The following is a 23,832-nucleotide window of genomic DNA, read 5'->3' as shown; positions in this document are numbered from 1 at the left end:
ATGCACGCGCGGAGAAAATTATGCAAACAGGGTATATATCGATAGTGATTTTTTCGGACTCCCTTGAATATCGATATAACGAGACTTTACTGTATTATTATTATTGATCTATCCACGTGAGATATCCATAAGTCATGAGTGAGATATCCATCCACGTAAATTTCTCACTAGTAAAGTATAAAGTCAAGTCAAAAAATTCAATTAGATTAGCTGGCTACATAGCTAGTTAGCTATTTGCTATCTATTGATGGTTTTGGTTTTCGAACAAATCGGTTTTAGAATAGGTTTCTGGAACGGATTATGGCCAAAAACCGGACAATAATACATTTCATTTGTAAGCGCCTTTCAAAACTCTCAAGGTCACTTTACAGTCACAGGATCAGTTTTTTCTGCGGGTGAACAGCGGCAAGTCGATCGGTCAAAAATCGGACATTATCCTGGTGTAGCGTTTGATTTAAAGTCTAATGTTAAATGTTAAAGTCTACGTTTAATGTGTTTGCATTATTCAATCACGATTTTAAAAAAAGCAGACATTGATTATAATGGGAAATGCGGTTTTGGTTTTTGAACAAATCGGTTTTTCGAACAGCTTTCTGGAACGGATTATGGACTCATGACGGCTGCCTACTCGGGCGCCATCTTGGATTTCTTTTCTTATGATTCTTACAATGATTCTTATTTTCATGTTGACAAACTCATTGTTTGTTTAATCCTCTCCAAGCTCTCAGGTAAAAAAAAACAAATCTGTGTGCTATTTATTTCGAGGTGCTGCTGCTCTGGAAGGAAAAGTAGGTCACATGCTTTGCTGTTAAATGTTAATTTGACACATACTATCTTCTCCCTTTTACTGAGAAGCGAGAGATGCTCCTTGGGTGCATTTATGCCATCCAGCTATATCGATCGTGAAATTTAACCATCAGAATTTGATGTTTAATACTTGTTCTATCGTATCGTATTATTATTATGTATTACTGTACTATTATCCCGGCATGTAAATTTAAGTCCAGCTCATTATCATAATTGACTGCTGCCCTCGTGTGGACAGACGATGTATTTACAAACGTTTCTTTGGGGCTCAAGGCTCATGTTCAATTTAAACTCATATTCACGTTATTTTTATAAATGTAAAACAAAAAAAATGTTGCTTTCTCTCACCAGGTGGATAACAGAAACGAACGAGTTCACCCCAAATCCAGCAAAGTTCATTCGTGTATTATTTCATCAGCGATGGTTTTATTTGATGTTTTCCTGTAAAAAAATGAACCTTGCCGTCAAATCAGTTGATGTGTATATTGCGCTATTTTATTGGTTTGATTACTGCGATTGAAACTAATTTCTGACAAATTCATTGATTTGATTGTTTCATGTCCGTGTGTGGAATTTTAAATGTGATCCCTTTCAGGAAAGGACATCCAGAGTACTTCCGGGTGGTAATTATATTTGCTAAATTAAAACTATGGAGTCTAAAAGGTAAGTTAACAATTTACATGACCATAATTGTTAAATAATATAACATTGATACATAATATAAATTTGTATATAATATAATAATCGGTTCTTGTATTTCTTTTTAAAATAGGGGTTAATGCAATGACGTCACCAGACGTACGGTTAATTGCTTTAAGTCAGTCAAAATACTCACGAAACACTGTGTCACACAATATTTATGCTTGATGACGACGTTCTTTATTTTGACGGCGAACGCAAGCACGACCAATTAAAATTATAACATAATATGTAAAACAAATCAAGATTGCTGATGTTGGACAAGTCGCCCTTAAACGTCACTGGGATAAACCTCGTGTGGTCACGTGGTCTTCCATTTCCGGTCACTTACAGGAAGTGCGTCGTCGCTGTCAAATTGAATTTTTCGCTCATCAACAGGCTAAGTTAAGTCTCGCAAATTGCGGCTGTGTGTGAGTTTATCTATCTAACTATTAAAGACGCACGGTGAATTGTGTAATCTAAATTATGCTATTTTTAATTCAATTTATTTAGAATTTAAAGATATAGACAACCGAGTTGTGTTTATTTGTATGTGCCCATTAGTACACGCGGAATTGAGTTTAACTGTACTCGTATATTTGATGCATGTTTAGTTTCATTTTACAGAATTCATCTTTTTCTGCATGTATTAATTTACATGCGATCTGTATTCAGAAATAGTTAACGATATTTGAAAGTTTCATGCCAAACAAATGCTTAACAGGAGACCTTGATGTAAGTAACTGAAGTGCTTTACCCACTAATTGCCTGCAACATTTTTTGTGGCTAAATTGCACCTGGCATTGGATTGGATTTGCCTTTATTCGTCTCGCAGTGGAGAAATTTACATTTCACAGCAGCAAAGTATTTAGAGAGTCCTCTTCATCAGGCTATCCACACTTTTGAATTTGTGCTAACAAAACAACATTTAACTATTGCTCAACGGTAGCTTGCTTGCAAGGCTTCAAAAGAGTATTCCCACAGGGCAGTGCACTGATCTGAAAGTGTCACTAAATGTCACCAGTCAGCAGATATCCCAACAAAAAAAAAAACGGAAAGGCATAAAAGTCGACGTCCTTGTGAATTTGGCCATTCAGCTCCTTGTTTAAAAACAGCAAACTGTGCAAAAACAGTTGAACAGTTCAAAACAATCATCTTTGACCAAATGATATTACGCGCACAATTGATCTCATTCACTGCCATATAAAGCGCACCTGCATATAAGGCGCAGGGTTATATTCTGAACAAAATGAAGGCTTTTGAGTGTGCCTTATATGCTAATTTATTTCATTTTTTACAATAGTAATAATGCATTTCATTTATAAGCGCCTTTCAAAACTTTCAAGGACACTTTACAGTAACAGGATATTATTTTCTGCAGGTTGAGCAACCCGGAAGTAACTCACATAGAAATTAGCTATCTAATAATAATAATAATAATAATAATAATAATAGTAATAATAATAATAATACATATCATTTACAAGCACCTTCCAAAACTCTCAAGGTCACTTTAGAGTCACAGGATCAGTTTTTCTGTGGGTGAACAGCGGCGGCCACATTTTATTATATTTATAATTTATATTTTTATTTATTTATATTTATATTTATATATTATATTTGGAAAAGTTTTATTCATTCATTGAAGGTGCGCCTTATACTTCACTCAACCCGGAAGTAACATAAAGTGATTTTAAGAAAAAGATATATGAATTATTTATTGTTTTATTCATGATTTTATTGTTTTATGTATTGTTTTTATTGAAAAGTGTCCTTGGCTGTCCAGAAAGGCACTTGTAAATTAAATGTATTATTATTATTATTATTATTATTATGAAGGTTCATATAGAAACGTAAAACACTTTTTTACAAAACAAGCCCAAATTAATATTTTTGTTGTCATGGCAACCAATGACAATATTGGCGCCAGTTACAATGCACATGTTAAACATATACAGCCACACAAAGGGCAAATGATCAAAAACGTGCTTTTGTTTACTTGCTAAGTGACTATTTTCCAAGCACACGAGACCCCTAACAACCCCCCCCCCCCCCCGCTTGCTCCTGACGCAACGTGGCCCCGCTGCAACTGCCGATGGTCTCGCCATCGATATCGCGTTACATTTGCTGACCACCTATCTTTCCTTCTCCACCACAGCTACGAAACCTGAACACACACACACACACACGCACGTGGCTTCCCATTGGTCCCAAAGAGACGGAGTTCCCGTTCACCAGCTGGTCACGCGGTGTTGTCATTTTACAACTTCCTGCAAGGAGAGCCAACAACAACAAAAAAAAGCATTAACTCTGCATCCTGATTGTGGACGGTGTTCAAATGGATCAGTAACTTGAAATATCTTCAACTCACAGGTCAACATTCCACTGCTGTAAGTTTTTACTTTTTAACTCATTCATTGCCATTCCCGATGTATACATTATTGCTCTATGAGAAATAATGGAATTTTTAATTTTCGAAAGGCGCTCATAAATGACATGTATTATTATTATTATTATTAATGTAGTAACCATATTTTACGGTGTATGTAACTGCAGCGGGTCCTGGAATTTGGGGGACAATGCCAAAAACCCTGGCACTGGACTGGACACATTTTTGGACATCGTCTGGCAGTGAATGAGTTAAGTTGTTATCTCTAAGTACATGTCTACTCAGCAATTGCGTCTCGTGTGAATTTGATGGCTGTTGTCGTTTCCATTCAGGCGTTTGGACGAGGCTGCAGCCATGGTGCGGGAATACCAGTCTCCCGTGCGGGTCTACAAACATCCGTTTGAATTGATCATAGCAGTGAGTAGTCTATTTTTCCGGATTGTTCACACTGCAAGAAAGAATCATCTTTACCATTAAAAAGTGCTTAGTAAATATTTATACAAGTCCAAGAAGGTTTAGCGGTACGTTATTTTCGCCTGTGGTCGAACAATGTTATACATTAATCTGTTGCTTACGCAACAACCGGCACACTTTGTACTGCAGACACCAGATGGGATTTTTTCAATATACACTCCAAGTCGACTTTCTCTTCAAATAAATCTCCTAAATGAAAAGGGGAATAAAATACAGTGATACCTTGGCTTACAGACTTAATTGCTTCCCAGAAAATCTGTGTATGGCGAAAAGTGTGTATTCCAAACATTAATTTCCCATAGGAAACCATTAAAATGAGAATAATCCGTTCCCAGTTCCCCATAAAACATAATTTTCTACTCGTCTGTGTAAGCTCTCAGTCGTACGGGAGTGGTCCATCGATGAAAAGGTTTCTTCAGCCGTCATCTGTACTTTTTTGAAGGTGTCGGATGTTTCGCTTCTTATCCAAGATGCTTCGTCAGCGACTTAAGAAGCGAAACGTCCGACACCCTCAAAGAAGTACAGATGACGGCTGAAGAAACCTTTTCATCGATAATTTTCAACTAAATAAGCCTTAAAACTACCCACAATATACCTTATTTTATGTTTAATAAATGTGCTATGGTATTGTAATTAAAGAAATAAACTACTGTATCATAAAGTGTCTGAAGGAGCTCTGGGTTGTACATCTTAGAAGTTGTGATATTGCAACAGCAACAGATGCAGGCAGACACACTACAAACTTCATTGATAACTGGTTCCGTTGCTTGTATGCTCTCTTCGAATTGTACAGATGGCTTGTGCGGGTTATTTGTGGAGCCTGATTGATGGGATATTTTAACCTTGCAGTCTACCGGTACACTCTCTCAAGAAAGTTGAAACAAGTCCAAATTTCAGTGTGTTTTCGATCCATTTTCTCACCATTTCACTTTTTTTTCACTTTTGTTTTTTTGTTTCAAGCTCTGTCGTCTCCCTTTTGTGTGCGTGTGTTAGCTAAAGCATTCGTAAACAGATATCAGCCATCTTAGTGACACTAATACCTTCTTTTGTATGACTTGTCTGGATGTCTTATGAATACTATTGTCATGACCATAAGCCGATGGAACCTGCTACAAAGTCCGAACATGAACATTTTTTTTCATTCATTTTTATGTATTTATTTTTTGTCATCACAGCAGTTAAATTTCTCTTTATCAGGCGTACAACAAAAGATTCCCAAAATGCTCCTTGATCCCGGTGTTTGTAGACAGTGAGATCATCAGCGAGAGCCAAAGCCAAGATGGCTCCACGCTGGTGATCGAGAGGCGCTGCACGATCGACATCGACGCGCCTCGACTTCTCAAGCGGGTAACTTTGCTGTCATGTATGACTTCGGGCTACTTTTGTGAGATAAAAAAAAAACATAAAATACGAGTACTGTGCTAACCGTGGCGGGCTGTGCATGTCACCCCGAGGCCTTCAGTAGTGCTACGTCTGAATCAATTACCTCGGAGTGTGGTGTGATATTACTACACGTCCACTAGAGGGTGCGATTGGCCAGGAAATTACATGTGACTTGAAGAAACTTTCGAAATACTGTCATTAAACTGTTTGAATTTTTACTATGAACGTATGGATTCATGACAACTTCATAAAATCACATTATTATTTGCTATTTTTGCTAGCTTCGGAGCTGTCCAACCTTTCTTAACGATGTCCTTCTATTCTTGAAAAGTCCGTCTTGACAGAACTGATTTTTTTTTACCAACCCTAAATTTGCTCTTTTTTCCCAATAAAAAAATGGATAGAATTGTTTTGTAAGTTATTGATCTAAATCCATTTTTTAGTCCACAAAAAAAAGGCATTTCAATCTTACATTTTGGCTAAAATTTGTTGACCATTTTTATTTGTCTATGCAAAGATTGCAGGCGTGGACTACTTGTATTTCATCCAAAAGAACACACTGAACCGCAGGGAACGGACTCTCGTCATTGAAGTGCAGAACGAAACCTTTTCCAACCGAGTTGTTTCTTGTGAATGGTGCAAATATTCGGTGAGTATTGATATCAATTTGTCCAGATTTGTCAACAATGTTGTCAAGTGGCAAACTGTCCAGCTTCATATTTTCTGCATTCTGCCATCGCAGGTCCATCCTGAAAATGAAGAGTGGACTTGTTTCGAACAAACGGCTAGCCTCGACGTCAAATCCTTTTTCGGCTTTGAAAGCCTGGCGGAGAAGATCGCAATGAAGCAGTACGCTCATAGCATCGAAAAGGTTTGCTATTTTCTTTTGTGAACATTGATGAAAGTGGTCTTTTTGAGACATTTTTCCCCATCTGTCCTTCTGCTTTTTAGGGTAAAGAAATTATCCAGTATCACCTGGCGGAGCTGGAAAAAGAAGGCATCACATACATACCTCGGTGGGCTGGACCCTCCCCGACGCAATCCGTCCCTGGAAACAGTGTCCAAGATGCGCCGGCTGTTGATGACAAGGACCAAACCCCAGAGATAGCAAGTGCTTCTCCTAATGGTCAGTGGGATGACATGCTGTGGTTGTTTTCTTGTTTTAACTGCAAGATTCACACTCAAGTGGGTTGGATTGGGGGGGGGGGGGGGGGGGCAAAGTGGCTTTTGAGTTCCAATTTTGTTCAAGTGTTACAATTTGGGAATAAAGTACTAAATACATTCATGAAATTTAGGTCATTTTTTCTCAATTCATTAGGCCTGGAGGGTGAAAATGCACATTAAAAAAATATAATACCGATATAGATATAGATATAGATATATAGATATATATGGATGTACAGATAAATATAGATATAGATATACAGATAGATGTAGATGAAGATATAGATATAGAGATAGAGATACAAATAGATATAGAGGTACAGATATAGAGATACAGAAATAGATAGAGATAGATATACAGACATGGATAGATGGATAGATCATGTCTATTTTATATGAAGTACATAAATACAGTAAAAATGTATAGATATTTTTACTGTATAATAATGAATTGATGTGAAAATATCTGACATTTCATGAGTTCTTTTTTTTTATTCATATTTTTTGTATTTTAATTAAGATGTAGATATAGATATATAGAGAGAGATACAAATAGATATAGATATAGAGATACAGATATAGAGATACAGAAATAGAGATAGATATACAGACATGGATAGATGGATAGATCATGTCTATTTTATATGAAGTACATAAATACAGTAAAAAATGTATACATATTTTTTACTGTATAATAATGAATTGATGTGAAAATATCTGACATTTCATGAGTTCTTTTTTTTAATTCATAATTTTTTTATTTTAATGTGCATTTTTCTATGTATATATTTTTGTACATAAAACATTATATATATATATATATATATATATATATATATATATATATATATATATATATATATATATATATATATATATATATATATATATATACACACATACATACACACACACACAAACACAAAATTTATTTTAAAGTGAAAAAGAGCTACTTAAACTGTAGCCTCAATTTCCAACTTTTATTTTGTGGTGGCATGAAAGGGAGCATCCTCATCAGAGAATTCCACCTGGTGAACTTACACGGCTCCGTGTGGTGTCGCTTATATTTTCCACTCCGTTTTGAAAGCGCCCCAAGTCTTTGGTTGAATGCGCGTACGAAGTTGACGCCGTGTTTTTTTGCCCGCAGACAAGCTGGATGCTGATTACATCCGACGTTACCTTGGTGATTTAACGCCTCTGCAGGAAAGCTGCCTCGTCCGACTGCGCCAGTGGCTCCAGGAAACCAACAAGGGCAAGGTCGCATCTATTTTGTCTCAACACATTAGTTCCACGTTTTCATGTAACAATTAAAGGACAACCGACAAAGTTGTGTCCATAATTTACAAAATCACTTCAAATGACTTCTACTGAGCGCATTTTACAAAGATTCCACCGCATATAGCTAGATTGACCATTGTCCAGACGGAAGGACTTCTTTAATCCATTGCAAACGTTTATGCTTTCCTCTTCGGAACTATTTGAATCATATTCATAACTGGATGAGTAACAAGAAAGCATCTTCTCCCAATCTGAACTCTCTGAAGCCATTGTTTTGATTCTGGAGCAAGTCAGTTTGTGAAGGAGTATCCTGGCGTGACGTCACGAACAAGGGGGCGGGACTTTCTGAATCTCACCAGTTTCAGAGCGCATTTTGTGGCAGTTTTGGGACACTTTAAGTCATTTTTATTGATGTTTTACATTTGACTAAAATATCAGCCTGCGTGTTTTGGGTATTTTAGATGCTATAAAATGTTTTTCTGATGTCAGTTAGGAAACAAAAAAATGGTGTCGGTTGTCCTTTAATGTTGTTTGTTTTTATTTTGAACTGGTGAAATTGTTAACTCATGCAATATATATATTTTTTGGTGGGGTGGCTTTACAGTGTCCAAAGGATCAGCACATACTCCGCTTTCTGATCGCCACCGACTTTAACTTGGACAAGGCTCGAGAGCTTCTTTGCCAATCGCTTACCTGGAGGAAGCAACACCAAGTGGATTTCCTGTTGGACTCGTGGCTGCGTCCTCAACTTCTACAGGACTATTATTGCGGAGGATGGCATCACAATGACAGAGGCATGTTTTTTTTTTTTTTTTTTAACTCATTCACTGCCAGACAATGTGTAAAAATGCGTCCACTCCAGTGCCAGGGTTTTGTGTTCTTTTGGATGAAATACAGGTAGTCCACACCTGCAATCTTCGCATAGAAAAATAAAAATGGTCAACAAGATTGAGCCAAAATGTAAGATTGAAATGCCTTTTTTTGTGGACTAAATAATAATAACTGCCAAATTTCTCCACTACTAGACTAACAAAGGAAAATCCAATCCAAGGCAACAATTCCATCCATTTTTCATCCATTTTCGGGAAAAAGGGCATATTTAGGGTTGGTAAAATCAAATCAGTTCTGTCAAGACAGACTTTTCAAGAATAGAAGGATATCGTTAAGAAAGGTTGGACAGCTACGAAGCTAGCAAAAATAGCAAATAATATTGCCATTTTATGAGATTATCATGAATCCACACATTCATAGTAAAAATGTGAACAGTTTAATGACATTATTTCCAAAGTTTCTTCAAGTAACATGTAATTTCCTGGCCAATAGTGGACGTGTAGTAATACCACACCAGTTGATTGATTCAGACATAGCACGACTGAAGGCCTCGAAGTGACATGCGCGGCCCACCACAAATTTAGGGTCAGCTATCAGCTATCTATTAGCTGTCTATCTATTACCTATATGGCTATTTAGCTAGGTATCAGCTATCTATGAGCTAGCTAGTTAGCTTTCTATTTGAGTTACTTCCGGGTTGAATGGACGCTGGCGCAAGTGCCTGCCGCTACTCACCCAAAGAAAAACTGATCCTGTGACTGTAAAGTGACCTTGAGACTTTTGAAAGGTGCTTAGAAATGAAATGTATTTCACATTGGCACCAATGAAATTTCTATTGTAGTATGTGTGTGTAATTTGTTTACTATGTGTGTGTTTTTTTGTCCACATGATCCTTCCTTGTCTTTTGTGCGTGTAGATGGTCGGCCTCTGTATGTGTTGCGGTTGGGCCACATGGACACAAAGGGTTTGATGCGCGCCTTGACGGAAGACGTTCTGCTTCGACAGGTGAAAGGCTTTCGACCCTCGTTTGCATACAAATGGCCTATTTTGCCACGCGGATCATATCGATAACCGTGCTAACCGGCACGCTTTCCCTCCATGATCCAGGTCGTTGCCGTCAACGAAGAAGGTCTGAGGCGCTGCGAGGAAAACACGGCGCTCTTTGGTCGTCCGATTTGGTCAGAGAATTTCTTTCTTATCCAAAGGACTGATTAACTCATTCACCGCCATTCACAAATTTATTATATGACGTCAAAGGCAATTTCCTCATTTGTTTTTTTCTTGAGTGCCGATAAAGCGCTGGCCATGAATCAATATTCTATTGTATTTTGTACATCTGCCTTCATTTCAAGCTCGGATAACTCCTGACCCATAAAACGCAGGAATACAAATTTTGAACAAGTCCAAAGAAGCTTCCATTTTAATTCCCCCGGCTCAAGTGTTTGGGTTTTGGTTTTTGTTGCAGATTGCCCATAAAGCGCTGGTCAGACCTCTGGCAATGTTTTTCCCTTCCACCTGGGAGAGTTTCAGCTGTTGTTAAAGCTATCTAGCTGGCTGGCTAACTCGTTAGCTAACTACATAGCGAGCTAGCTGTCTATTAGCTATGTCCTTAAGAGATTTGAAAGGCGCTTATAAAAACAATGTATTATTATTATTATTATTATTATTATTATTATTATTATTATTATTATTATTATTAGCTACATTTCTTTCTATTTGAATTCCTTCCGGGTTGAGTGAACGCTGGCGCGTGTGGCTGCCGCTGCTCACCCACAGAAAAACTTATCCTGTGACTGTAAAGTGACCTTGAGGGTTTTGAAAGGCGCTTATAAATGACATGTATTATTATTATTATTATTATTGTTGTTATTGTTATAATCATCAACTGTTGTTAAAGCGCTTATATAAACCAATATGTATGTATTGTATTTTGGACAGCCGCCCCCATTTCAAGATCAGATAACTCCAGACCCGTATTATTTAGGAAATAACACTTTTTGTTTCCTGATGAAAGAAGAGATCTAAGGTTTCTTAAGTTGCATTGAATGTTTCTATATTCCTAAAAATCAATATTCTTCTGGCTCCTGGAATTTCAGTGACAATGACCAAAACCCTGGCACTGGAGTGGACACATTTTTGCACATCGTCTGGCAGTCAATGAGTTAAAAAAAAAAAAAAAAAGAACTTTCCTGCTGAACAATGGTGACATTATTTTCTGCGCCAGGTGCTGGACTTGCTTGGTGGATCTGGAAGGTCTGAACATGCGTCATCTGTGGAGACCAGGATTGAAGGCTCTCTTGAGGATCATTGAAGTGGTGGAGGCCAACTACCCCGAGACGTTGGGACGCCTGTTTATGCTCAAAGCACCCAGATTATTTCCCGTGTTATGGACGCTGGTCAGAATAAAAATTTATCGATTTATCTGATCAGAGGATTGGATATTTATCTTCTGCTATCGGATCTTGCAGGTCAGTCCACTGATCAATGAGAACACCCGGAAGAAGTTTCTTGTTTACGCCGCCAATGACTACATGGGCCCGGGTGGTTTGGTGGACTACATCGACCAGGCGTTTATTCCCGACTTTTTGGGAGGAGACTGCGCGGTGAGTTTTTTTCGAATGACGGCCATCTGCGTCTGTGTTAAGCTCCCAGTCGTACAGGAGTGGTCCATCGGTGAGAAGGTTTCTTCAGCCGTTATCTGTACTTCTTTGAAGGTGTCGGACGTTTCTGTTCTTATCCAAGAGGCTTCGTCAGCGAACTACAATTTTCTTTTGCTGGTAGTTTCGGCCCTATATATATCCCTACTGTCCAGATGTGGCAGTGCCAGACTCTTCTGTGATTGGTCCCTACTCTCAGGTTGGGGGGAGCAGAGGACTACTCCCTGAGGCGACACTGATTACTTCTATTGTCCTGCCTGATGATGGAGTCTGCGACTGGCCTGATTGCCCCCTTTGTACTGGTATCGCCCCATCAGCATAACTAAGCGTATGTTGCCTAAGAAGACTTTTGTAAGAACGATCCAAATGAAACCGCACCCCACCATGGCGATTTAGTGAAGGGTTTTGCTGTTTTATGAAGATAGCTTCTTTTACTCCCTTTTCAAACCATCTGTTTTCTTTCGCTAAGATTTTAACCTCACTCGTCAAATGTATGGTTGCTAGCTTTTAGGTGCATATGTACCGCAGATTGAGGCCCACTCGTATTATCCCTGCGACTTTGATAGTCTTTTTTTTTTTAAGAATTTGTTTAGTCTCCCTAAATTTTAGTTCGAAGAACATGACGGCTGAAGAAACCTTCTCATTGAAGTTACAGCCATCTACAAATTGTGCAGGAAGTTGTTATCTATTGAGAAGCTTGTTTTTCTTGTCTTTCTTCAAAGTGTGACATCCCCGAAGGAGGTTTAGTGCCCAAGTCTTTGTACAGGACGCCAGAAGAGCTGGAGATTGAAGACAACCGATTATTGACAGAATCCGTCTATAAAAGTGGCAGTATTTTCAAAGGAGCTCCATACGAGGTAGCGTCCGCCTCCTAAATCTCTATTTGCTATCTAGCTGCTAGCTATCTATCTAGCTACCTCGATCTCTATTTGCTATCTAGTTGGCTAGCTACCTATCTAGCTAACAATCTCTATTTGCTATCTAGCTGCTAGCCAGCTCTCTATTTGCTATCTTGCTGGCTAGCTATCTAGCTAGCTATCTATTAGTTATGTGTTAGCTAGCAAACTAGCTGTCTATCTATTTGAGTTACTTCCGGGTTGAGTGAACGCTGACGCGTGTGGCTGCCGCTGCTCACCCACAGAAAAACTGATCCTGTGACCTTGAGAGTTTTGAAAGGCACTTAGAAATCAAATGTATTATTATTATTATTATAAATGACAATCGCGACTGCGTTTTGGTGCCGGTTCCTGTCCTTTGCTTCACTTTGTGTCCTTCTCCCATTCAGATTTTGATCGAGATCGTGGAAGCGTCCTCCGTCATCACCTGGGACTTTGACGTGTCCAAAGGGGACGTGCTTTTTAGCATCTACCATTCCAAGATGGCCCCCCGGTTCCCTCGGAAAGACACACTCGGAGCTCACGCTTTTACATCTTTGGGCTCTGTCAATCCGCAGGTGATAGACAAGAGTTGGGTACCGGGTCAGGACTACAGCCATGTTGAGAAAGCTCTCACGTGCAGAGAAGGGGAGAGTGTACAGGTATGATCGCGTAGATGGAGCTTGACTCATCTGTTATTTTTAGACTTTCAAAACTCTCAAGGTCACTTTACAGTCACAGGATAAGCTTTTCTGTGGGTGAGTAGCGGCAGCCACACGCGCCAGCGTTCACTCAACCCGGAAGTAACCCAAATAGATAGAAAGCTAGCTAGCTAGCTAATAGATATAATAATAATAATACATTTCATTTATAAGCGCCTTTCAAAACTCTCAAGGTCACTTTACAGTCACAGGATAAGCTTTTCTGTGGGTGAGTAGCGGCAGCCACACGCGCCTGCGTTCACTCAACCCGGAAGTAACCCAAATAGATAGAAAGCTAGCTAGCTAGCTAATAGATAAACAATAATAATAATAATACATTTCATTTATTAGCGCCTTTCAAAACTCTCAAGGTCACTTTACAGTCACAGGATAAGCTTTTCTGTGGGTGAGTAGTGGCAGCCACACGCGCCAGCGTTCACTCAACCCGGAAGTAACCCAAATAGATAGAAAGCTAGCTAATAGATATAATAATAATAATACATTTCATTTATAAGCGCCTTTCAAAACTCTCAAGGTCACTTTACAGTCACAGCATACAGTCGCTAATAGATAGCTATCTAGCCGGCTAGATAACTAAATGATAGCTAGCTAGATAGTTAGCGAGCCAGATAGACAGCTAATAGATAGCAAATAGATAGTTTTGCTGCTGCTTTACTGACTTCTTGGCTCTGGGTGAAAGTTGACTGCTCTTTCCTCAGTCCCGCCAGCAATTTGTCGAACTTGATGAATTGCTGCAGTTTTTTTTTTTGCTGTGATGAGTCTGACATTTTGGCTAATGAGGGTGTTGAAACCACGGTTGGAAAAAAAAACACAGTGGTTTAAAAAAACCAACTGTTTTCTTCTACGTTGATCGAAACAGCACAACTCTGCTCCTAGTGGACAATCCTTGAATTACACCTCCTTAAAATATGAATTCCGTGTCGCATTTTTAAATTATCCTGCGGGCCTGATCAAACCTCCTTGGGGGCCAGTTCTGGCCCACGGGCCGTATGTTTCACACCCCTTCTCTACAACATGCCCTCCAAATGTCCGCCGCTACCGACTGGCCTTCCGCATGAGCGAAGTGTCATATTGAATCCGCATCTTCCTGGTTTTTGTTCTTCCAGGGCTCTCACATCACTCGCTGGCCCGGATACTACATCCTCCAGTGGTGCTTTTGCAGCGCCGCGGCCACCTCGGCCTCCAGCTTGTCGTACGTGGACGACGTGCTGGCTTCTTTGCAGGTCTCTTCCCACAAGTGTAAAATCATGTACTATATCGAAGTGCTGGCTTCTCAAGATATCAGGTCAGTTCCTTGATTTCACTGTGCCTTATATGTTATTTTTTTAAACACATTTTTTATTCGTGAATTGAAAAGTGTGACGTGAAGCGCCATTCCTACATTTTTTTTTTTCTGACGTGGGGTGCCGATAAAGTGCTGGTCAGACGATTTTTTTTTCACCATCCACAAGCAGCATTTGAAAGGCCAATCGGACTGCGCCGCTTGGATGGAGTTCTATCTATTTGCTATCTATTAGCTAGCTACCTGGCTGGCTATCTATTTGCTATCTATTAGCTAGCTACCTAGCTGGCTATCTATTTGCGATCTATTAGCACATGTAGCTGGCTATTTATTAGCTATATGGCTATCTAGCTAGTTAGCTAACTGTCTAGCTGGCTATATATTTGCTATCTATTGGCTAGCTGACTAGCTTTCTATCTATTTGAGTTACTTCCGGTTTGAGTGAACTGTGGCGCGTGTGGCTGCCACTCCTCACCCACAGAAAAAACGATCCTATGACTGTAAAGTGATCTTGAGAGTTTTGAAAGGCGCTTAAAAATTAAATGTATTATTATTATTATTAATATTAATATATTGAAAATGATAGGTAATTTCAAAATGACCAATGTTTGTCATTTTTGGGACATTTCCAATGAACATTCTTCCCCATGAAGGTCGTTAACATTATTCCTAAGTGGAATGCTGACTTCCTGGAGTGTGTATAAAGCAAACCGGCAAATTGGCATTTTCGTGTTTATTATGTTTGTTACAGTCATTCTAAGTGCCTTGCATGCTGGGTCCGAGAGGACAGTCATTTCATGTGTGCTGTATGTCATGCATATTAGCATATTTGACAATAAAGCTAACTTTGACTTTTGACTTTGATATATGTCATGTCTGTGTTTTTTTTTTTTTTTTTTAATCTAGGGGATCCATGACCAGTCTTGAGTCCAGCCACAGTGGTTTCTCTCAGCTCAGTACATCCACGAGCCTTTCCGGCCAATCGCACAGCAGCTCGACGGTCTCAAGGTAGTGCCAGCTCGAAGATGGACTTAAAGCCCCGCTGGCTATCCGGGTAACTTGGGAATTTTTCAATCATTCTTGCAGAGTAAAGCTTTTTTTTTTTTTTTCAAAAGACAGTAGACAATGTCGTCGATCTGTGTTGGATTTTTAAATAAAAAAGCAGTCAAGTGTAATCGATCAGTGGACAGTCGTCAATACGCGTGATGGGTCAATAAATAGTCGTCATGTCTTGTCAAAATGAAGACGAAGCAGTTTATGACTGAAATTTCTGAATTGTCCACTAGATGGCAGTATACCCGTGCAGAAAATGCTACAGTCTAACCGGTCATTGATTATTTTTTATTTTATTTTATTTATCCTATAAACAAATTTACTATCAGAGAACCAAACCAAACACAATTTGACACGATTAAAAAATAGAAACCTGCCTCTTTTACAACAACGAAAACAACATTAGAACATTTACAAAGATAAGTTTTAACTATATATTTGAGTGAACGCTGGCACGTGTGGCTGCCGCTGCTCACCCACAGAAACTTTATCCTGTGACTGTAAAGTGACCTTGAGAGTCTTATAAATGACATGTATTATAATAATAATTATTATTATTAAGATAGCAATTGTGGAGGCCTATCAATTTTCTGATTTATTTGTTGCCTATTTGCCCATGACAACAAACTCCTCCTCACCAAAATATGATCACAAAATAGTTTTATTAAAGTCATACAGAGTGATCGTTATATTTGGCATCTGCCCGTGAGACAATATTTAGCAGAAATAAATATATTGCACTATTTAAGAAAATCCAGCCTGTTGAATGAAATACAGTGATACCTTGGCTTACGAACTTAATTGGTTCCCAGACAGAGTGTGTAAGGCAAAAAGTGTGTATCCCAAAAATTAATTTCCCATTGGAAACCATTAAAATGAGAATAATCCGTTCCCAGGTCCCCATAAAACCTAATTTTCTACTTTTTAATTTTCTCAGCCTTAAAACTACACAAAAAATATCTTATTTTATGTATAATAAATGTGCTATGGTATTATAATTACCGAAATAAACTGTACTGTATAATAAAGTCGTTTTATTGACCTTTGTGATGGTCGTTGATGGCTTGATGGAACGGAGTGGCCGCTTTCATCAGCATGAAACACTTGATGAGGAATGTAGCCTTCTTTCACCATCTTGAGGAATGATCCCTTGTCGGTGCTTTCTCTGCCATGATTTTACCTTGTTCCTCATCAATTGTGTTCCGTTTAGCTGGGTTGATAGCTTTTTGCATCAAGTGTACAGATGGCTTGTGCGGGTTATTTGTGGAGCCTGTTTGATGGGAATTTTAACCTTGCAGTCTACACTCTGCCTTTGAGCGATCAAAGTTGAAACAAGTCCAATTTTCACTGTTTTCTATCCATTTTCTCACTCTCTCTCTCTCTCGTCTGCCTGTCTCTTTAATGTTTAGACCACCTCCCCTCACTGCTGCGTTCTTGACCAATCACGTGGCTTTAACTGAAGACTGGGGGCGGGGAATAGAGGACCAAAATAAGTCAGCTGCCATTTTCTTGTTAGGCGAACGACGCATCACTCATTTTTGCAGCTATGTGTGTATCCCGAAAAATAGTTTGTATGCCAAGGTTAAATTGTCATAAATTTAACATTCATAAACCGAAAAGTTCGTAAGCCAAGGCGTTCTTAAAACGAGCTATCACCGTATCCACTTTTTTGATCCCAAAGTGCATGCGGAATACATTTTCCTGGGCAGCAATCCAGTGTCCAATGAACAATTGGAGGTTGCGAGGTCACAGCGACCCCAGAGAACGGAAAATGAATCTAGTGAAATCTGCAAAATGTCATGGCATAAGGAAGCCTCATGAGGATTCTTTCACCATCCACCAAATTGAATCGGCCATTTTTTTTAATGGCTCTCATCGTTCCGTGGCAATTTAAGCCACGTTTTCCACTTCTGTATAAAACGCATTTAAAAAATGATGCCTTCGTATTCCGGTAGCTTCTCAATTATCCATCCATTAGATTTCGAGGATTCAAATCTTCACCTTTGTCAACAGAGCCAAACGTGCTTAACAGAAGCCGTTGCCTCCTCAACAACACTGAATCTTATTTGTTGTTTTCGAGGATTACTTGATATTAATAATTCAGTAGCCGCCTCGGTTTGTGAATGGAAACAAATTAGGTTTGTGCCCATCAACGATCAGTTCTCGTCAGCGCCTCGGTACACTCTTAGTAGAAAATGAGCAATTTTAAAAATGATATTGTGAAAACAACCATTTTTGCCCTGAGGAAAGGCAAGTAGTTAAGGAATATATATATATATATCTATATATATATATATATATATATATATATATATATATATATATATATATATATATATATATATATATATATACAGTAAAGTCTCGTTATATCAATATCGGATATATCGATAGTCCCGGTTATATCGATATTTTTTCGGACTCCCTTGAATATCGATATAACGAGACTTTACTGTATATATAGATAGATGCATCTATCTATATATGCATCTATATATATAGATGCATATATATATATATATACACACACACACACAGTAAAGTCTCGTTATATCGATATACTCGGGAGTGAAAAAATATCGATATAACAGGACTATCGATATATCCAATCCTGCGGCATGTAAATTGTCTCCTTGCGTTCATAGAAATAGTATCGTAATAAGTAATAAGTACTATCGATATAACCGATATCGATATAACGAGACTTTACTGTATTATATATACATATATATATTACATATATATTATATATATACCACTAACCATGATAAAATACAATAGCTATTATCGATTCAAAATGATGACGTGGGTCTGACGTTGATCTTGATGATTGAGGATGATGATGTGACCTTGGATTAGTACCCGCCCCCTTTTCCGAGGTGACCGAGGTGGAAAAGCGCCAGCGTCCTGGGATTACGCTTCAACCACTGCTGGCCCAATAATCACACGGCAGGATTATTCCCCCGGCCCACATTTCACTCATTCACGGGGCCAACCCCAACTGGATTGCGCACATTTAATGTGCCGAATTAACGGACATGGAAAATGTATATCTCAAATATTGTGCTTTATCATGCGGCCCTCTCATTGGATGGATGGACATTTGAAATGTCGCACATATAGATATTTTGTCCACCGCAAAAAAAGCATTTACAGTATTCTCTACCTTAACATGTTTTTTTTTTTATTTTGCTTACTTTCCTGTTTCAGTCGGGATTCCCTCCTTAAATGCGCATTATGACTGTGATTCCTCAAAGTGATGTCCACAAATCCAATTGGGAAATAAAAGTTGGTGTTGCGCAAGCACCCGCAGCCGCACCAGCGACGCTGTTGCCTTTTGGTAAATTCTCCCCACCTTTGCGCCCGCCCGGTGCTTGTAAACAATCCTGACCCCGTTTGACAGGTTGCCTGAGCGAAAGTCTCACGCCGCATATCCCGGCGCCATTCCCAGCGCCTCTGAGCTCATGGATTATTCATGACTTTTGGAGCTGTCCCACCGCGTGCCTCAAATTGCCAGCGAGGACAAACCCGGTTGCGTCAGCTCAGTTCTAAAAGTTGTCACAAAGCCCGTTTTTTTTGGACAGGTGACGTTGATCCAAAGTGATTGACATTTTTTTTTTTTTTTTTTTCCTTTCCGTCCTGTCCAATTGTCACATTAATTGCGCTAAGACCTAATCAGCAATGCAACACTTGAGCTTCTCGTAAAGGACAACCGACACTTCCGGATAAATTGCGTCCATAATTTGCAAAATCACTTCAAATGACTTCTACTGAGCGTATTTTACAAAAATTCCCCGGCATATAGCTAGATTTTACGTTTTAAGACTCACGCTGAATATTCAGGAAGTCTTGTTTTCCAGTTGATGATGATGCCTTAAGTGACGTCACGGAGGGAACGCCCCTGACCGAGAGAGCGACACACAATGCATTTTGGGTACTTGTTTTCGTCTGAAATCACAGTGTTGATGGCAAAATTAGAAGGAAAACGACATAAATAACGCGATGGTGAATCGTTGTGTGTCGCAGCCAATTGCGGTAACACGCATAAAGAAGGTGTAAGTTGACACAAATTTCCAGTGGACAAAACAGCCCATTTCCAACGGAGCTTGTGCGCCATCTTGTGCATTTTCTGGGTGCTACATTGGAGTCCAGAGGGCTCGAATTGATACGGAAGGACTTCTTTAATCGATTGCAAACATTGATGCTTTCCTCTTCGGAACTATTTGAATCATATTCATAACTGGATGAGTAACAAGAAAGCATCTTCTCTGAATCGGAACTCTCTGAAGCCATTGTTTTGATTCTGGAGCAAGGCTGTGTGTGATCAATAGTGATGTCACGAACAAGGGGGCGGGACTTGCTGAATCTGCCCAGTTCCGAGCTCATTTTGTGTCAGTTTTGGGACACTTCATTTTTATCATTTTTGTGTGTATTCATTTTAATCATTTTTATTGGTGTTTTGCATTTGACTAAAAAAATATCAGCCTGCGTGTTTTGGGTATTTTAGATGCTATAAAACGTTTTTCTGATGTCAGGAAACAAAAAAATGGTGTCGGTTGTCCTTTAATGAGCTTCTGATCTTACCGTTTTATTTCCTTCATATTTTCATATTTGACGACAGTTTCTGAAATCCGAAACAAAACAAAAATATGATGTAACGAGTGAACAAAATGAAAATCGCTTTATTACCTCTCCCAACGATGATATTGCATTAATATGAAAAAGAATGAAAATGTGGACGCTCCCTCAGTAGGAATGATGAAACATTCACGTAATATTTGCCTGGATAGTTGCTGTTCTTACAGTGGAAGACACTTCACACCACACTTTTTACAGTGGCAGCTGTGGATTGATTCAGACATAGCACTACTGAAGGCCTAACTATGAAATCCACGGCTCGCCATCAATATATCATATATATCAATATTTATATTGATATTTTATATTGCTGGAATACTTTTGACTGTTTCCCTTTCATAACTTTGCTGCTGTAATGAAGGAAATTTCTTCTCTTCACTTCTCTTATCTTATCGTATCTTCTCTATTTTGGATGCGTTTGAAAGCGGTGGGTGAAATCCAGGCCAGTTGTGTGTTTGGAAGACAACCTGGAAAGATTTGGTTCGCAGTGGTGAAAGAAAATACACTCGAGGGACCAATTCAAAGCTTTGCTTCTTCTCTGAGCGCCTTAAATTGGACGGTTCAACCCCCTTTGCGACGGAGTGCATCATGGCTTCCCTCTTGACGAGGGAATTTCCTTCAATGGGGGGGGTGGTGGTCGCCATTTGAACCTCAATCCACAAAATATGCAAAGATGCTCAAACTCAAGAACTGGAACAAATCACTGGTGGCTACGACGGTCGGCCAATTGAATTAATATTTGAAAAGTCTGATGGCAATAAACAGGCTGATGATTGTTTTTGTTGATGAGATGCACAAATGATGGATTTGTCAGCGTGCCCTTGGGATTTATACAGTCATGGATGCATCCGAGGCACTGGAGAGTCAGAAGTTATCATATTTGAAAGTTTCATGCTGTTATACGCTTAGTCAAGTTGTGTGACTCAAATACACAATTGAAGCACAGACAACCTGGGGTCAATCTGAGGTCAACGGACACAGCAAGTTAAACTGTCATCTTCATCTTAGGAGATCTGGCCTTGGACAGAATTTAGGACTTGGGAGACTCATTAACATCGAAGCAATTTACAACTTGAAACTCCTTCACAGGAAGAGCTCATGAGCCAGGTTACAAATTTATCCGTTCATGGAACAGACAATGTTTTATTCCTTACAGCTGTGTTACATGCTTACAACTCAAGAGGTGAGGTATTCTAATCAAGAAAACTATGTTTTACTAATGTATCACTTTCATTTGCATATACTCTCAATAAATAGCTTAGCAGAGGGCTGCAAAATTCAGGTGTTCAGGGTAAAAAGACATCTTTCTGGGTTCAAGCAAGTCTTTGTCCACAGTGTCCGATCGAACATCTCTGACAGTAAGTCAGTGGCGGACTGTCAAGGCCTGCAAAGCCTTCTTTTCATTGCTTTCCCCCATGTGGCGCTGCTTCCAGATGTTTTTATCATATTTAAGCATTTAACCAATCACATTTTAGCCATCATTTGTTAGAAATCGACCTGGACGCCTTCACAATGAGTTCTGCAGGCCTTGTCGCATCACGTGTCGATCAAACTGTTGCTCGAACCAATGACATTTTGAATTGGTAACCCGAAAGGGCTACCAACGTCTTCTTGAGATAGAAAATACAAGCAAAAAATAAATAAAAGCGATCCGTGCTAGTTAGCAGTTTCTATTTCAGAAAACCTGACCCTGGTTTTTGCATCTCATGCCAAAAATCTCATGATTTTTTTTTTTTTTTTTTTTTTCACAGCAACCCGCCCAATGATGATTAAAGATTAACAGCTCAGTTTCCTTACAAGAGAGAAAAGCAGGCCCACATCCAGCATCCTGGGACACAGATTGCCTCGGAGCAGACACATATACCCACTAATTAGCGCCAAGTCCACTTTTAAGAAAACGGCGACCATCTTTTTTTTGTTCCCAGCTAAAAACTCACTCGGGGTGCCGACTGCGGCTACCTTTCACCTTTCTACCTCATCAATTTTAGAGACTAAACATACATATAGCGTGTGTATATATATATATATGTAATTTAAATATACAGTGATACCTTGGCTTACAAACTTAATTGGTTCCCAGACCAAGTGTAAGGCAAAAAGTGTGTATCCCAAACATTAATTTCCCATAGGATACTATTAAAATGAGAATAATCTGTTCCCAGGTCCCCATAAAACATAAGTTTCTACTTTCTAATTTTACACTACACAAAATATACCTTATTTTATGTATAATAAATGTGCTATGGTATTGTAATTAAAGAAATAAACTACTGTTTAATAAAGTCGTTTTATTTACCTTTGTGATGGTCGTTGATGGCTTGATGGAATGGAGTGGCCATTTTGAGGAATAATTCCTTGTAAGCTCTGGCAGCTTTATCGTCAGAACTGGCTGACGAATGACACTATGAATCCCTGTACGACGCTTAAAGTTCTCGAACCATCCTTGGCTAGCCTTGAAATCATCAATGGATGACGAACTTCCAGGTTGCCTCTTGACGATATCCAAGTGAAGTTGCCGTTGCGATAATTTTACCTAGTTCCTCATCAATTCTGTTCTGTTTAGCTGGGTTGATAGCTTTTTTCATCAAGTGTACAGATGGCGTGTGCGGGTTATTTGTGGAGCCTGATTGATGGGATATTTTAACCTTACAGTCTACACTCTGCCTTTGAACTATCAATAAATTTGAAATAAGTCCAAATTTCACTGGTTTCTATCCATTTTCTCACTCCCTCTCTCCTCTCTGTCATCTGCTTGTCTATTTTTATTTGCAGCTCTGATTCTGTAAACCCCCCCCCCCCTACCCCGCTGTGTTCTTGACCAATCACATGCGGCTTTAACCGAAGACGGGGAATAGAGAACAAAAAAGTCGGCTGCCATTTTCTTGTTAGGAGAACGGGTTTGTTCACGAATGACACATTCCTCATTGTGACGCTCCGTGTGTATCCCAAAAAATAGTTCGTATGCCAAGATTAAATTCTTGTGAATTTAACATTCGTAAGCCGAGGTATCACTATGGAATCACTTCAATTTTATATGTATATATATATATATATATACAGTAAAGTCCCGTTATATCGATATTCTCGGGAGTCGGAAAATATATCGATATAACCGGACTATCGATATATCCGATCCTGTGGCATGTAAATTTTCTCCTTGCGTTCATAGAAATAGTATCGTAATAAGCAGTACTATCGATATAACCGATATTGATATAACGAGACTTTACTGTATATATATACAGTAAAGTCGGATATATCGATAGTCCCGGTTATATCGATATTTTTTTGGACTCCCTTGAATATCGATATAACAAGACTTTACTGTATATATATATATATAAAATTGAAGTGATTCCATGGTCCATAGCAGCACCCGATCAACCCTCAGGGTACAAACATGAAATAAACATGTCCCATAGAGCTGTAATATTCCAAGAAAAAGAAAAGGCAAAGTAGACCCCAAAGACTGCAGAATCAAATGTATGCATTTTTTTCTTCGGATGAAATCCTATAACCGCCACGTCGATCTCAACGGTGTAATATCACCAAGTTGCAAAATCTTTCTCACCCTCGCTGGGACGCTTAGATTTCAGCGAAG

General features: G+C 39.0%; 1 protein-coding gene across 4 annotated transcripts in view; it reads left to right on the top strand.

The window, feature by feature from the left end:
* The first annotated feature begins 3,597 nt into the window (after window positions 1-3,597).
* Window positions 3,598-23,832, top strand: part of LOC148885159 (SEC14-like protein 1) — a 29,717-nt gene continuing 9,482 nt past the window's right edge. For 2 of the 4 annotated variants that reach the window (XM_089017990.1, XM_089017992.1), the window contains exons 1-17: window positions 3,598-3,875; window positions 4,042-4,125; window positions 4,207-4,291; window positions 5,546-5,695; window positions 6,249-6,380; window positions 6,474-6,602; window positions 6,683-6,857; window positions 8,043-8,152; window positions 8,778-8,967; window positions 9,921-10,009; window positions 10,112-10,182; window positions 11,229-11,400; window positions 11,473-11,607; window positions 12,384-12,518; window positions 12,947-13,198; window positions 14,365-14,543; window positions 15,447-15,594. In XM_089017990.1, coding sequence (XP_088874116.1) covers window positions 4,121-4,125; window positions 4,207-4,291; window positions 5,546-5,695; window positions 6,249-6,380; window positions 6,474-6,602; window positions 6,683-6,857; window positions 8,043-8,152; window positions 8,778-8,967; window positions 9,921-10,009; window positions 10,112-10,182; window positions 11,229-11,400; window positions 11,473-11,607; window positions 12,384-12,518; window positions 12,947-13,198; window positions 14,365-14,543; window positions 15,447-15,552 — 2,115 coding nt within the window. In that variant the 5' untranslated portion in view covers window positions 3,598-3,875; window positions 4,042-4,120 and the 3' untranslated portion in view covers window positions 15,553-15,594. Of the gene's footprint in view, window positions 3,876-4,041; window positions 4,126-4,206; window positions 4,292-5,545; window positions 5,696-6,248; window positions 6,381-6,473; window positions 6,603-6,682; window positions 6,858-8,042; window positions 8,153-8,777; window positions 8,968-9,920; window positions 10,010-10,111; window positions 10,183-11,228; window positions 11,401-11,472; window positions 11,608-12,383; window positions 12,519-12,946; window positions 13,199-14,364; window positions 14,544-15,446; window positions 17,849-21,982; window positions 22,886-23,832 lie in introns of those variants that run through there. The other 2 variants (XM_089017993.1, XM_089017991.1) reach the window with 2 other exon arrangements.

This window comes from Hippocampus bargibanti, linkage group LG17 (genome assembly GCF_051943395.1).
Source record: "Hippocampus bargibanti isolate YZ-2025 linkage group LG17, ASM5194339v1, whole genome shotgun sequence".
Classification (NCBI taxonomy): Eukaryota; Metazoa; Chordata; class Actinopteri; order Syngnathiformes; family Syngnathidae; genus Hippocampus; species Hippocampus bargibanti.
Note: the sequence above shows the minus strand (reverse complement) of the source record. Positions and strands in the feature narration are given on the sequence as shown.